Source organism: Copadichromis virginalis, linkage group LG5 (genome assembly GCF_057382275.1).
Source record: "Copadichromis virginalis isolate Kocher_CV1m ecotype Utaka linkage group LG5, C_Virginalis_male_GT1.1, whole genome shotgun sequence".
NCBI classification, from domain to species: Eukaryota; Metazoa; Chordata; class Actinopteri; order Cichliformes; family Cichlidae; genus Copadichromis; species Copadichromis virginalis.
In genome coordinates this window covers 20,263,020-20,277,588 of record NC_140622.1, presented here as the reverse complement: position 1 = coordinate 20,277,588, position 14,569 = coordinate 20,263,020, and the positions used below count along the sequence as shown (strand labels likewise).

At 39.0% G+C, this 14,569-nt stretch overlaps 2 protein-coding genes across 3 annotated transcripts; one reads left to right on the top strand and one right to left on the bottom strand.

Moving 5' to 3' along the window:
* Positions 1–904: 904 nt before the first annotated feature.
* Positions 905–8,391, top strand: c1galt1lb (core 1 synthase, glycoprotein-N-acetylgalactosamine 3-beta-galactosyltransferase 1, like b). Of its 2 annotated transcripts, XM_085456560.1 has the most exons (4): positions 905–1,446; positions 1,570–1,840; positions 4,116–4,780; positions 5,644–8,391. In XM_085456560.1, the coding sequence occupies exons 2-4, from the start codon at positions 1,615–1,617 to the stop codon at positions 5,941–5,943; spliced, it is 1,191 nt and encodes a 396-aa protein (XP_085312686.1). In that variant the 5' UTR covers positions 905–1,446; positions 1,570–1,614; the 3' UTR covers positions 5,944–8,391. The 2 variants fall into 2 exon arrangements, with proteins under 2 accessions (XP_085312686.1, XP_085312687.1); XM_085456561.1 differs by lacking the exon at positions 905–1,446 and having other exon boundaries at positions 1,455–1,840.
* tac3b (tachykinin precursor 3b) lies at positions 8,368–14,331 on the bottom strand. The gene is made up of 6 exons (XM_085456562.1): positions 14,253–14,331; positions 11,277–11,397; positions 9,439–9,532; positions 9,250–9,294; positions 8,726–8,796; positions 8,368–8,612 (listed from the first exon to the last, which is right to left on the bottom strand). Exons 2-5 carry the CDS (start codon positions 11,373–11,375, stop codon positions 8,741–8,743), a joined length of 294 nt encoding a protein of 97 aa, XP_085312688.1. The 5' UTR covers positions 11,376–11,397; positions 14,253–14,331; the 3' UTR covers positions 8,368–8,612; positions 8,726–8,740.
* Positions 14,332–14,569: the final 238 nt, after the last annotated feature.

Here is a 14,569-nt window from a genome sequence, read left to right as displayed (position 1 = left end):
TTTGTATTTTTAACATACAACTTTTTCTTTTCTTGGTATTTTTAGCCTATTTCGTTAGTGATTTTTATCTCTGGGTCCTGCTGTGTGCTTTAGAGCTTCGTGGAGGCAGCCTGTCTGCTCACTGGGATCAGTTGGGTTTCTTGTGGGATTGTGTGCAGTAGTATTAGAGTGTGATCTCTGAATTAGGGTGAGCGGTCATTTTATTAGTGCTTAAGACTGTGCCACAACCTCTGTCTGTGCCTCGTGTTTCTTAAGTGAATCCCTATAGGACCAGTGGAAGTGTTTAATTGATTTATATGTATCTGTATACCAATAAAGCTGCTTGTAACAATGTGTGTATTGGACATTTTTGACTGCAGTGCTTGTTCTGAATTTTAAAATTTTATTCAGTTTTAAAACCTGTCCTGTACCCAAATTGGGTAACAAAAATAACAGTTGAAATAAGGTATAAATTAACATTCGGCTTTAATTTTGTTGATACACGACTCTTATAATTATTTAATTCATTTATTTAATATCAACACACTTTAAAGAACAGTAATTATGCACTGGAAGTTTTATCCTACCACATATGTAAACCCCTGTTAACGAAATCAATTTAGTTAGAAAAGGAAGAAACATAGAAGTGAACAGACAAAGATGATCCAGTCGTGTGTTGACACAGGCGGAACAAATGTCAGTCCTTTTTTTTGTATTTTCTCTTTGTCACTGCAACCAGACTTTGCTTCCTTTGTTTATATAACTGTATTTATGCTCAACTTTCACAGTCAAACATATTCCACAACTCACATCTTTTTCTGAGAAAACAAAAGTCATATTATTACGTATTATTTTATAAAGAAAACACACCACTTTCCATATTAACTTATGTGAAAACATGTCAGCGCTTTTCTTCTGAATAAATTGACCGGAAGTTACTTTTTTTTAGACGGAAGGAAGCGGCAGACAAGTTAGATGTAGTTCTTGGCGTGTTTCGTATAATATTAGTAATACTATTGTAATCTGCGTGACAGTTTCACTAAACTCTCTGACTTTATTCCTGTCAGGATTTTTTTCAGCCCGTTGGTGGGCTTAGTAGTTTCCTCTTGCTCCGTGTAACCGCGACGTGATGGAAAGTTAACGTTAGCACTCGGAAAAATAACGGACTAGCTAGTTAGCTATCACCAGCTGTCCTAACACACATGACTGGAGAAACCGATTAACTGGTTATGACTGTGACTGTACTTAGTTCTATTTTTCTTCCGGGGAAATTTTGTTTTCTCGGTTAACATACATATTCTTTTAGCAAGTTTTTACCCCACCCCCACCATCATACGTGTTAACTTAGCAAGTGTGGCTAGCTGGGCTACCTGAAGAAAAACGCCGCTTTATGCGCGGAAGTGTTTGAACACCTATGGACTAGCTGTGTGCTGTCATAAAGCTGATATGGTTGATAGGCTAAAGCTGGTGAGTAAACCACACCTTTAACAGGGAGTGACAAACACTTGTAATCACGCTCATAGTCAACACGTCTACAGCTCGAGACTGTAGTGAAACTTAGGTCCATGCTTCCTTTGCTCTCGTACGCAGCTGCTGCCAAGTTAAGTCTCTGCCCGTGAAGATATCCGGTCCACCATGAAGACCCTCGGACCCAGAATCTCATTTTATGCGGGCTTTGTGGTGGGAACTTTTACGCTGTACGTGTTTCTGCGGCAGCTTTGGTTTGAGAAGACTCTGCCAATGCATCAAGTCACCACCTTGGCTAGAATTCAGGACTACCAGCAACAGCTCGAGGAGGAAAAGAAAATGTGGAAGAAAGAGGGGTCTGCACTTTTCAACCTCGAGCACCCTCATCACATAGGTATCACAGCATGTGCCTCTTTAATGCCTTAATTAAACACCAATCTGTGTGTTTCAGACTTTGAATCTTCTGATAAATTAATAATTTACGGTATTCAGCTTTGGACTTTGGTCAGCTACACTTACAGCATAAATGAAAACTTCCTTTTTAAATTTCACTTCTTCATTGTAGTCCCTTTTATACCATAGTAGTCTCACTTTCTGCTAGGCAAGTTTGTACATTATATGTATAGGTAGTGAAGCATAGAAAGCCATGGACTGCTTCAGTAGCTACAAATATAGGTAAAAACCTTTCAATGTTTTAAAGGGGTGAAATGTTTTGTCTTAAACCAGAACAATATTTTATCTTCAGGCCAAGTGAGGACGTGATTCTATTTATCTTCAGACTTTTAGGACATATGTTCTCAACAAAGAAAAGGGTTGAGTCTGGTTTATAAAACTTTATCTCTTGCACGTGACCACGAGCTACATAGTTATATCCTTGAAGATTGTACATATTCACTTACTTAGAGCACAGGTTCGGAGTCACCTTGTTGCCTTATTTAACTGAAATGTCTGCAGTAATCCATTTTTTATTTTTCAATATTTTTTATTTTGATTAACAAAAATGTGCTCTGTGTTTGACGATTAACAGAGCCAAGTTACATTTGTTTTAGATTGCAGCTGTTTTCGTTTATTGCAGCCATAACTCTCTCAAGTCTTGTTTATAACTGCTAAGTAGCCTTTCCTGTTATACCTGAGTACTTTCTGTATGATAGGAATCTATGTAAAACCCATGATGCAATAATGTAGTCAAAAGTGGGCTTTACGGGCAGCTGTGTGTTTACATTTCCAGGGACGTGCACGTCAGGACACAATCTAGGATTTCAAAGAGGTTTGTGGTTACAGTGTGCTTATGGCGTAGATTTAGCAAAGAAGTATAAATCCCTTATAACCAATCAAGATTTGAACATTACCAAGTGAGAACTGTGGACAAGAACAAACAAGAAATCAATAGTCATATAATCATGAGGATAAAGTGGAGATGATTGACTACACCCTCAGGAAGCTCAGCAGTCGCCAGGTCTTGACTGGAATCCACAAGGAAGAAGAAAGATGTGAAAGCTCAGGAACACAAAGCACAGGGAAACGAGTGTATTAGCATACATTGAAGGGAAGAGTCCAACTGTGTTAGTGAGAATTGGAAGCTGATTTCTGTAATCCAGGACAGGGGAACAAAAACCTCTCATGTCTCTGTAATTTGTTTAAGTCAGCAGATTTCTAGCAGACCGCTGATAAGTAGAACCATTTTAGTAACAGTTTCACTTAAGCTGTGAATAAAGGTGCATATCACCGTACTGAGTCATGAGTATTAGTTACTAGAGCTTTTTGTTCTCCCTGCAAAGACAAAAGTGAATACACACAGAATCACTCATAAGAGTGAAATGAAATATTCAAAGCATCCATGACACCTATTAAAGAAGATCACAGATAAAACTGGAAAGAAAGTTAAATAAATTTTTTGAATCTTTCAGACGAGAGGGTTTGATCACCTTACACTGCTTATCAGACCAATCAATTGTATAACACTTTTATAAAATAATATAGGTGCATAAATGCTGAAATGGATTCTTTTACCCGTTGGTAGGTGGTTGCCAAGCATTTCATAATATTCATGAATTTAATCGGGTTAATATGTGCAGTACCTGTGTACTATGCCAATTTTGGTTGCTCAAGTCCTGATTATGTTGGAGGATCTCACAGGCAGACAGATTTTGTATGCTATAGTAAAATGTTGCAGGGGTCCGTACACTTCATGGGGTGTTGTAGTGCATGAAAGCATGTTATTACCTGATTGATCCCCACTTTTCCAGTAATCTGGTATCTTATGTATGTGCAAATATACCTTTAGTACTCAGATTTGATGTGAAATTAAGGTGAAGTAATTCATTACTGGTAACTTGCCCAAACTGTTTATCTAAATAGCTGTTGCGCTGCACTGATCTGCGCTGCACTGATCTGCACTGCTTTTTTGTGACAGAATTATTACCAACCATAACTAGTCTCAGTATTTCCAAGTTGCCATCAGCAAATTAAATGTGAAATCTTGTCTTTTTTTCTGCATTGATTATTTGCGAACCTGGAAGCACAGTCAACAACAATAACATGTGAGCAAAACATCTTTCCATTAGTTTACCCTCCAGGACCATCAGTAGTTGTAGGAGGTTCCTGAAACAGTTGGACTTATCTTTGTTTCAGTCAGTGAAATGATAATAACGTCTCTGTGTCCTTACCAGGTGAGGATAGCCGCATGGCTGATGAATTGTACAAAAAGGTGCGTATTCTTTGCTGGGTGATGACTGGACCCAAAAACCTGGAGACGAAGACTCGACATGCGAAGTACACTTGGAGTCGCCATTGCAATATTGTTGTCTTCATGAGCTCTGTGGATGACCCCGACTTTCCCACAGTGGGATTAGGTACAAAGGAGGGTCGGGATCAGCTGTACTGGAAAACAATTCGGGCCTACCATTATGCTTATGAGCATTATGCAGATGAGGCAGATTGGTTCCTCAAGGCAGATGACGACACCTACGTCATAGTGGACAACCTGCGCTGGATTCTTGCAAACCACACTCCTGAGGAACCTATTTACTTCGGCAGACGATTCAAGCCCTACACTAAGCAGGGCTACATGAGTGGTGGTGCAGGCTACGTACTGAGCAAAGAGGCTTTGCGAAGATTTGTTGAAGGTTTTAAAAGCAAACAGTGTACTCATACTACCTCCGTAGAGGACCTGGCAATGGGGCAGTGCATGGAGAAAGTTGGGGTGCTGGCTGGAGACTCCAGAGACTCTTTTCATAGGGAGACATTTCACCCCTTTGTCCTTGAGCAGCACCTCACTGCCAAATTTCCAAAGAGCTTCTGGTATTGGAGCTACTGCTACTACCCCATCTCAGAGGCAAGTGTGGCAAACACCGTTGACATTGTGTTTACTCTTGACATCACTATTAAAGAGGTTTAAAGAAAGCTGAACACTATTAATATTTTAACTGAATTCTCACCTGCAAAATAAAATCCAATATTTGGATGCATTTCCACTTCACTCCATACTAGAACAATGTTTAAAGTGGACCTGTTATGCTTGTTGTTTTTTCTTTCTGGCATGCGTGCAAAGTGGTGGAAGCTAATATGGATTCTTTAATATTGAGGTTAGCATTATATGCTTAATCTCTATTAGCCAAACGCTGAAGCTTTGGACTGCACTCTCTTGCTTGTGAGGTGCAGCCAGTCTCAATAAAGTGAGCTTACTGGAAGAGCAGCTAATATAAGAGAGTGGTTGAACTAATTCAAAATTTTGTATCTTGCAAAGCTACTCTAGTAGAGTCCAAGAATAAAATCCGCAATAGATCCAGTTTTAACATTATATGTTTAACCAGACTAGCATTCTTTAATCAGTCATTAACTAGCACAGCTACACCTGGTTAAATCATAATCTGCATGAGCATCTTGAACATGATGCGTGTTACCAACATTGTCACTGTCAATTAGCATTTATACACATGGTGTTTAGACCCACAAAATGGTGATATCGCAACAAGACTGTGGGCTGGGTACTGCAGTTTTGTTACAGCCCTACTGTTTAACCAAACTGATGGAGTCTTGCATTCATTTCTGGATTTATCAAGCATGAATAAATAGTCTGACGCAAGACCATTAGTCTTCTTTTGTACTCCACCCATTCACATTGACATTTTCTCTTGTTTACAAAACAAACATTCCTCCATGTGTATTAATAACCATATCTTGTTTTTTTTTTTTCAGGGTCCTAACTGCTGCTCGGACATGTCAATATCTTTCCATTACGTGGATGCTGTAGGGATGTATTTAATGGAATATTACACTTATCACCTGCGTGCCTTTGGCTACAGATATCGCTATCAGCCTCCCACCCCACCTGGCTACAGTATAAATAAGTTTGAATCGTGGGATGCTGGGAAAAAAGACAAAAAGCTGGAACAAAAACTAGTCCATCCAGACCTATCCAGAACTGACAAGAGACAGAATGAAGATCCCCCTCCTGTAGATGGTAAAGATGGTCCTGCTGCTGCAGAGGGTAAATAACAGTAGGACTTTGTAGCAGCGTTGAGGGTACTGATCATTAGGATATGCGGTGGATTTGGGGTGTTGAGTGTTTGGGTATCCATTCTGATAATCAAAGTGAAGTATAAAAACTTTGTCCACTTAGACTGCTAGTGAACTTTGACAGCAAGACTGGGTGTTCCCCATGCTAAAAGGTGACCTGTGGCTCTGTATGTCAGTTTTGTCAGGTGTTTTCACAGATTGTTCCATAACAGGACTCACCTTTCTGTTGTTCTGAAAACAAAGTAAACCAGTATTTCCAGTGCATTTTTAAAAAAGTGACTTTTCTGTTCTTTCATGTCTTACCACAAAGTCCCAGTAAAACTTGTTCTAACACTCTTTAAGGCTTGCTGGAGTTGTTAGGCTTCAGTTCACACTTATAGCTACATGTGCCTGAAACCTGGTTTATGTCAGATCATATTGTTGTTTACGAGAGTTTGATGCCTCCCAAACACTAGCGTTTAGGATTGTGCTTAAAAGCCTTTTCACATAAAATACAAGGGTAGCATCTCTTTACTTTTTATTTTTGGTTGTTTTGTGTTTTGACAAGTTCCTTCTTTGAAGACATGTTTTAAACCAAGACGTTGCATAAGTCTAAAAGGTTTACTTAAGTGAAGTAGTTACAGTTAACTAATAATATTTATGTACCCATTAGTCTGCATCTCTTGGTAAACCAGACATCAGAATTGGTGAAAAACTGCTGTTTTCCTAAAAAGTAAATAGGCTAATCAAAGTGGAAAAAAAAAGGTTTTAAAAAAGTGATGAATAGGTCAATCTTTTATTCTCTATCAAATGAAATATTTTGTCCCATGGATGGTTATATATATATATATATATATATATGTGTGTGTGTGTGTATATATGTGTGTATATATATGTATACACTCTCAAAATCTGGCAAAATAAATTTTTTTATCACACATTCAGCCTTAATTAAACAGTAACAGCTATTAAAAATGATCTCAGTTGCCAGATTATTAGGTAGACAAGAGCTGAAACAGAATCCATCCTGAAGTTTTCTCTGTTTAATTAACACATCCAGCTGTGCAATGTTCAAACTACACATAAAACATGTCTGAAATTAGTGTAGAAAGAATAATTTATTACATGTGTTCCTAGGTGTACCTAATAAACTGGCAACTGATTGTATTAATATTTGATATAACCGATATCATACGTTACTAAATGTATTTTAGGAAAATATTTTGATTGCATACTCCTCAATAGTGAGGTGACTGTTATGCTTTAAAAGGAATCTAAATTTCTACAATGCAGCCAAAGATTTCACACAAGACCACAGTGAAGGCTGATGAGCCTTTTCAGCTGTTATATGTGATCGGGCTAATTGTGTGGCGCTTGTGGGTCTTTTTCTTTCTTTCTTTCTTTTGTTAAAGAGGACTTTGTTTAGTCAGTAAAGACTTTCTGGGAAGTCAGTTGGATGAAGAACAGGTTAGTCAAACTTCTTTTGTCTTCTCTGGAATGAAAAATGATCTTAATCAACCGACCCACAGCACATTGTTACCTTTCTGTGTAACGTGCTGCACACAGTTTCCTGCATTTTCCTACAGTGGAGTCATTAGCTTGTGCCTTGTAAATTGAGATTGTATGAGCCAGCCATTAGCTGCACACTTGACTTAGCACTGTGACATGAGCGTGAAGAGAGTGTTGATTCAGATGGCTGTTTTATTTTACTGAATCCATCTGTTGTAATGTGTTTGAGCTTCATTCAAGTCAGTGAATGTCTTTTTTGGTTTTTTTAAGTTTGACAAAGGTGGTGTTATTTTGAAAGTCTTTGCCAGTCAGGCCTCATTTGAAGTTGGCACACTTTGCACATGTAAAAAATAAAATTAATAACAGCTCTTTTGCTAGTTTCTAACCAGACATTAAACCTGTGGTAGATGCAGTAATCACCAAAGGTGAGCTTAAATGCTGAAAGAAGGAGGAATTTGGCACATATCTGCAGAGTGACTAAAGGTTTTCATGGAACGGTGGCCATTTTTTTTTCTTTTTCTGACCACATTTTCTTCAAGGTTAAAAATGTATGAGGTTGATATTTTCAAATATAACTTTGTGTTTACACTTGGTTTCTGTAGTATGTGCACGAACACATGCATGTTCACCAGAGCATGTTTTTTTCTTCTCATCTTTCTTTTGGCTGCTCACGTTCACATTTGATATCAGCCGCATCATTTCTAATGGTCCTTGACAATCTTCTCATTTCAGAGTTTTCTTAAAGGGAATGGTGTACAGTGCTATATTTATATTTGGAACGTATTTATATTGGAATAGAAATCTTAATTGAGTCGATACACTTCAGTGTGGCTATGAGTTCATTTTAATGTGTGAGCACACATGATATAATCAGTGTGCAGGATTGTTTTTAGTGAAATGGTAATTTAATCACTATAAATAAAAGCATATTTTATTTTATATCTTGATTTTGTTTACATGTATTTGCACAGAGCATTTTTCTCATCACAGCAGAGGAACATTAATGCAGGGTTACTATGACTGAATAATATTTGATGGGCGGATGGTCATTGTCCACAGTAGCCCTGAGGGTTTACAGCGCGATGGAAAAGCCGAAGTTTCACCATGAGGGTTCATGATACAAGTATGTGTCATGTGTCCATTAAACAAAGCGTTCCATCCTGAGGGGGGGAAAAAAAAAAAAAATCCAAAATGGAGTCAAAACATTTCCACAAAAGCGATACATAACTTTCTTTCTTGTATTTCTTTTTTCTCAAGTGAGCGGGTTTCTTACCTATGCCTTCCATCATCAGTGAAACCGCCTCCTCTTTTCTGCATACCTGTTTTCACGCAGACTAGTCATACCTGTTGCAAAGAAAAGTAAAGTGCCTTCAAGCTATCTACACTGACCAAGAAACACTGCTCACTGCTTCCTGGAACTAGATTTGTCACTTGCCATGGAATACCAGACTTGACAGATCCACACCTTTTCACAATCTCAGCCTGAGCTCTTGTGATAGGCGTGAAAAAAAAAAAAAAAAAAAAAAAAAAAAATCAGGAGAGGCTGTAGAGAGTGTAATGCTGCCTCTTGATTGAGAGCGAGCAGTTGCTCCCAGCTCATCCATCAACAAGTGTGGTTTACTGTTACTGTTTTAACACCTATGCCTAACCATGTTGTTTTTGGAGTCTAAACCTAACTAACAAGTGCTTCCGAAGTTGCTTAAAAGTGACCTGAGATTTAAGAAAATGCATCTAATTCATTTATCAGCGCATCTTCCTTCTAGTGAGAACTGTTCTACTGATTCCAAAGGCACTCACTTGTTCTCCACCCCAACAGATCAGCAAGGCTGTGATCAGTGTCCCCTGCAAAAGAAAAATATTGCATTCAGTAAAGCACAATGATGAAAACTTGTTTAACACCAAATTCAGCTGCTTTTTATGTTAAAACAACTACAGGTTAAATGAGTTTCATTCTTAGGAAAAGTGGAGCAAAAATTCTTGGCATACTGTTTGTCAGAGCAGCATTTCTCCGTCCCATCAGACCCAGAAAGCTGTCATAACCGATGTCATCAGATCTCTTCAAATCACGGTCCGATCCAGCCTTGGGGGACAGGGAAAAAGAGTTACAGTGGGGCAAAAAAGTATTTAGTCAGCCACCGATTGTGCAAGTTCCCCCACCTAAAATGACGACAGAGGTCAGTAATTTGCACCAGAGGTACACTTCAACTGTGAGACAGAATGTGAAAAAAAAAAAATCCATGAATCCACATGGTAGGATTTGTAAAGAATTTATTCGTAAATCAGGGTGGAAAATAAGTATTTGGTCAATAACAAAAATACAACTCAATACTTTGTAACATAACCTTTGTTGGCAATAACAGAGGTCAAACGTTTACTATAGGTCTTTACCAGGTTTGCACACACAGTAGCTGGTATTTTGGCCCATTCCTCCATGCAGATCTTCTCGAGAGCAGTGATGTTTTGGGGCTGTCGCCGAGCAACACAGACTTTCAACTCCCGCCACAGATTTTCTATGGGGTTGAGGTCTGGAGACTGGCTAGGCCACTCCAGGACTTTCAAATGCTTCTTACGGAGCCACTCCTTTGTTGCCCGGGCGGTGTGTTTTGGATCATTGTCATGTTGGAAGACCCAGCCTCGTTTCATCTTCAAAGTTCTCACTGATGGAAGGAGGTTTTGGCTCAAAATCTCACGATACATGGCCCCATTCATTCTGTCCTTAACACGGATCAGTCGTCCTGTCCCCTTGGCAGAAAAACAGCCCCATAGCATGATGTTTCCACCCCCATGCTTCACAGTAGGTATGGTGTTCTTGGGATGCAACTCAGTATTCTTCTTCCTCCAAACACGACGAGTTGAGTTTATACCAAAAAGTTCTACTTTGGTTTCATCTGACCACATGACATTCTCCCAATCCTCTGCTGTATCATCCATGTGCTCTCTGGCAAACTTCAGACGGGCCTGGACATGCACTGGCTTCAGCAGCGGAACACGTCTGGCACTGCGGGATTTGATTCCCTGCCGTTGTAGTGTGTTACTGATGGTGACCTTTGTTACTTTGGTCCCAGCTCTCTGCAGGTCATTCACCAGGTCCCCCCGTGTGGTTCTGGGATCTTTGCTCACCGTTCTCATGATCATTTTGACCCCACGGGATGAGATCTTGCGTGGAGCCCCAGATCGAGGGAGATTATCAGTGGTCTTGTATGTCTTCCATTTTCTGATGATTGCTCCCACAGTTGGTTTTTCACACCAAGCTGCTTGCCTATTGTAGATTCACTCTTCCCAGTCTGGTGCAGGTCTACAAGACTTTTCCTGGTGTCCTTTGAAAGCTCTTTGGTCTTGGCCATGGCGGAGTTTGGAGTCTGACTGTTTGAGGCTGTGGACAGGTGTCTTTTATACAGATGATGAGTTCAAACAGGTGCCATTCATACAGGTAACGAGTGGGGGACAGAAAAGCTTCTTACAGAAGACGTTACAGGTCTGTGAGAGCCAGAGATTTTCCTTGTTTGAGGTGACCAAATACTTATTTTCCACCCTAATTTATGAATAAATTCTTTACAAATCCTACCATGTGAATTCATGGATTTTTTTTTTTTCACATTCTGTCTCTCACAGTTGAAGTGTACCTCTGGTGCAAATTACTGACCTCTGTCATCATTTTAGGTGGGGAACTTGCACAATCGGTGGCTGACTAAATACTTTTTTGCCCCACTGTAGCCTTTTGCTCAGTGTTGTTATTTTTTCAACTTCTTATTTAATACGTTTGCTGAAGTGGCTGCGAAGTTCTGCGTGGAAATGTGAGTGCATCTCATTTGACTTAGTCATACCTCTGTCAGTGGATTGTAGGCCTTTTCTTCACAACAGCACCTCACAGTCAGTAAAATGAAGATACTCAATGCAACCAGTGAAAAATGTGTTTCCTCCATCACTTCACTGAACTGTGAATCACTGGATTAAAGGTAAAAAGAAAAACAAAAGACATAAGTAAGCTACAAGTGAATTTACACATTAGGGAATCAGATGGGAGGCGTCTCCATGTATCTGTGGTTAAGGTGTTCTTTGTTCTCTGTTGAACTGTCCTCCACAACACTTAGCGATCTGTTGTGTAACTTCAGTTTACAACGATGCAGCAAAGCTGTTTGAGTATAGTTAAATACTGCTTCTTTAAGGCACCAGTTTATCTTAGTGGTACTCATCTGCCTTGTGCAGAACTGTGGCATTCATTTTCATATAGTTGTATGAATGATGCATATCAAATTATTGTTGACCCCAGAGTGTCTTAAAATATGAGTTTTTGAGTATTTGGTTTAAAGCACATCTATTTTTGCATTTGGCTCAAATATAAACATTTAATATGTAGCAGCCTAAGCCTATTGCTACATAACTTAGGATGGATTTAGGGTCACCTGATACAGCCCTAACTATAAGATTTATCCAAAAGGAAAGTTTTAAGCCTAATCTTAAAAGCAGAGAGGGTGTCTGTATCCTGAATACAAATTGGAAGCTGGTTCCACTGAAGAGAGGCCTAAAAATGGGAGGCTCTGCCTCCAATTCTACTTCAGAACACTCTAGGAACCACAAGTAAGCCAGCAGTCTGAGAGTGAAGAGCTTGATTCAAAGTGACATGGTACTGTGAGGTCTTAATGAGGCCTGATTATTCAAGACGTTACATATAAGGAGAAGGATTAAACATTCAATTCAGGATTTCACTGGGAATCAAGCATATATTTATTAGTTTCAGATGTAGCCATTCTTGTATTTTGCTTGTTTACATTATTGTATTTTGCACAACTCTGTTGCTTGTGAAGCTCGCACACAAGAATTTCACTCACATGTACTGTACCAATGTACCTGCACATGTGATGTGACAATAAAAGTGATTTGATTTGATTTGATTTGAGAAGCTAGTATAGGAGAAATATGCTCTTCCTTTCTAGTCCCTATCAGTACTCTTGCTGCAGCATTTTGGATCCACTGAAGGCTTTTCAGGGAGTTTTTAGACATCCTGATAATGATGAATTACAGTAGTCCAGTCTCGAAGTAACAAATGCAGGAACTAGTTTTTTTCAGTATCACTCTGGGACAGGATGTTGCCATCCAGAATAAGCATCTGGCTGGATGTCAGATTTTTATGGCTGAGTGCAATAACCTCAGTTTGATTTGAATATAGAAGCAGGAAATCAGATATCATCCAGGTCTTTATGTCTTTAAAGACACTCATGCAGTTTAACTAACTGGTGTGTGTCATCTTGGTTCATGGATAGATAAAACGTGGTTTTAGATGCATAGCAAATATCTGCCCACTGATTAGCCTTAAATATTATGTCAGAGTCTCTAAAGGCCTAATACTGGTTTGGTAAAGCTTCAATTTGCCTCTGTGGCATCACCATCATTATATAAAGTCCATTAACTTTCGTGTGAATTATGTAATCTATTAATCTATTCTGCTGTCCATGACCACAGCCATTTCTTCATAAAATAATTCACTTGTTCCCTTTTATTGTGCTTCAAATGACTTTGTAGATCTCGTGCTGTTAACAGCAAGACATTCTTCCAGAATTTCATGAGCATTCCTCTTGAATTTTGTATGTTACAGCTGAAACCCAAGCTTACAGTGAACTTTCTCTAGTGTGTTCATAACAGAATACAGAGTAAACACTACTGTTTCAGTGCTTCCTCTAACACCTTTTGAACTAATAACCACGTCAGCTGGATATGGACAATACACAACATTGTCTATTGTCTGCCTAGGCTCAGGGCAGACCAATGACTGGCTGGAGAGATCATATTTCTCAGATGGCTTAAGACTCTCTGCTCGAACTGCTGCCCACGCAACACAAACCCAGATAAGTGATAGGAGGATGGCATTGTCTATTGTCAATCTCTGTCAAATAAACGTCAAATACTTGTCTATTAGCCAACATGAGCAGTTCCTATTTTATTGTTTACATTTTTTTCTCTCTTTTCAGAAGTCTAAGGAGGAGCTTAACCTTTGAAACATTATGCTGTTCATAAAAACTTGAAAGGTGCTTATTGACTGAGAAAACACCATGTAGATGAAGTATTGTGCCACACCTCTTAATCTTTGAATTCAGTTGTATTCAAAGACGAAAGTCAAATACGTAGCCACGCAGTCCACCTTTACAAATATTTATGAAGGAATGGGTGAGTGCCACTGTTAGCACTCACTCCCGCAGTCCAGCGACATGGAATTACTGGTAATTCTATATGCCTGTAGGTATGAGTGCAAATAGTTGTCTGGCTCTTTGTGTTAGCTCTTTGTGATAGTCTGCAGCCTATCCCAGCTGCAACCAAGTTGCGATGACGAGTCGCTGAGTCCTGAGGTGGAAAAAGGTGAGCTGAAAGGCTACAAACTTCTTCTGGCATCAACACAAAAACTGTGCTAGGAGCTTCATGGCATGGATTTCAATGTCTGAGCAGCTCCTGCAGCTGTGATGTGTAGGTATGCCATATTTTGTGCATATAGTATGACAATTATTTTTATTTGCTATCACTCCATTGCTTTTTACCTATACTTATATTCATCTATTCTCACCTCATCCCATCTCAACTGGCTGCTAGAAATATGAATAATTAAGGAATAATATAGCAAGTTTTAAATAATCAGATAACTATAGTGCATCAAGTGATACATTTTGACCTAATTGCTTATGATTTAAGTCAAAATGGAATAAAATAGCCATGGAGTATTGTGTTATCACATAATCCCACATTATAATTTAATTCATGCAGTCAGCCATGTAAAGACTCATGTAACGAACCAAAAGTGTAAAAAATCTTACCCTGAGCTGATCTTTATGTATAAACCAACAATCACTCCAGCTTTTCCCTTCGCATCAGAGCAGCGCCATGTCACGTTGAAGCCTGTCTTTTAAGACAGCAGGATTTCTCTTTCTCAAATTTTATATAGCTTGAGTTAATTTTTAATCTGATTAGCACTCCACCCACCACCCAAAACTCTGTCCCACCCTAGCACATGTATACACATAATTTGTTGTAACTGCCTCATTAGATGTTCCTCATTGAAAAAATGATATTTTTTTCCCATTAAGACATAAAAGAAACAGGCAAAAAATCTACACAAATCTAACAATAAAGC

Coding starts and splice junctions, on each gene's coding strand:
- c1galt1lb (XM_085456560.1), top strand. CDS start 1,615: ATGAAGACCCTCGGACCCAGAATCTCATTTTATGCGGGCTTTGTGGTG. Junction 1,841..4,115: donor CGAGCACCCTCATCACATAG/GTATCACAGCAT, acceptor TGTCCTTACCAG/GTGAGGATAGCCGCATGGCT. Junction 4,781..5,643: donor GCTACTACCCCATCTCAGAG/GCAAGTGTGGCA, acceptor TTTTTTTTTCAG/GGTCCTAACTGCTGCTCGGA.
- tac3b (XM_085456562.1), bottom strand. CDS start 11,375: ATGGAGGAAACACATTTTTCACTGGTTGCATTGAGTATCTTCATTTTA. Junction 9,533..11,276: donor CCTACAATCCACTGACAGAG/GTATGACTAAGT, acceptor CTGTCCCCCAAG/GCTGGATCGGACCGTGATTT. Junction 8,797..9,249: donor TCTGTTGGGGTGGAGAACAA/GTGAGTGCCTTT, acceptor TCTTTGCAACAG/GTATGACTAGTCTGCGTGAA.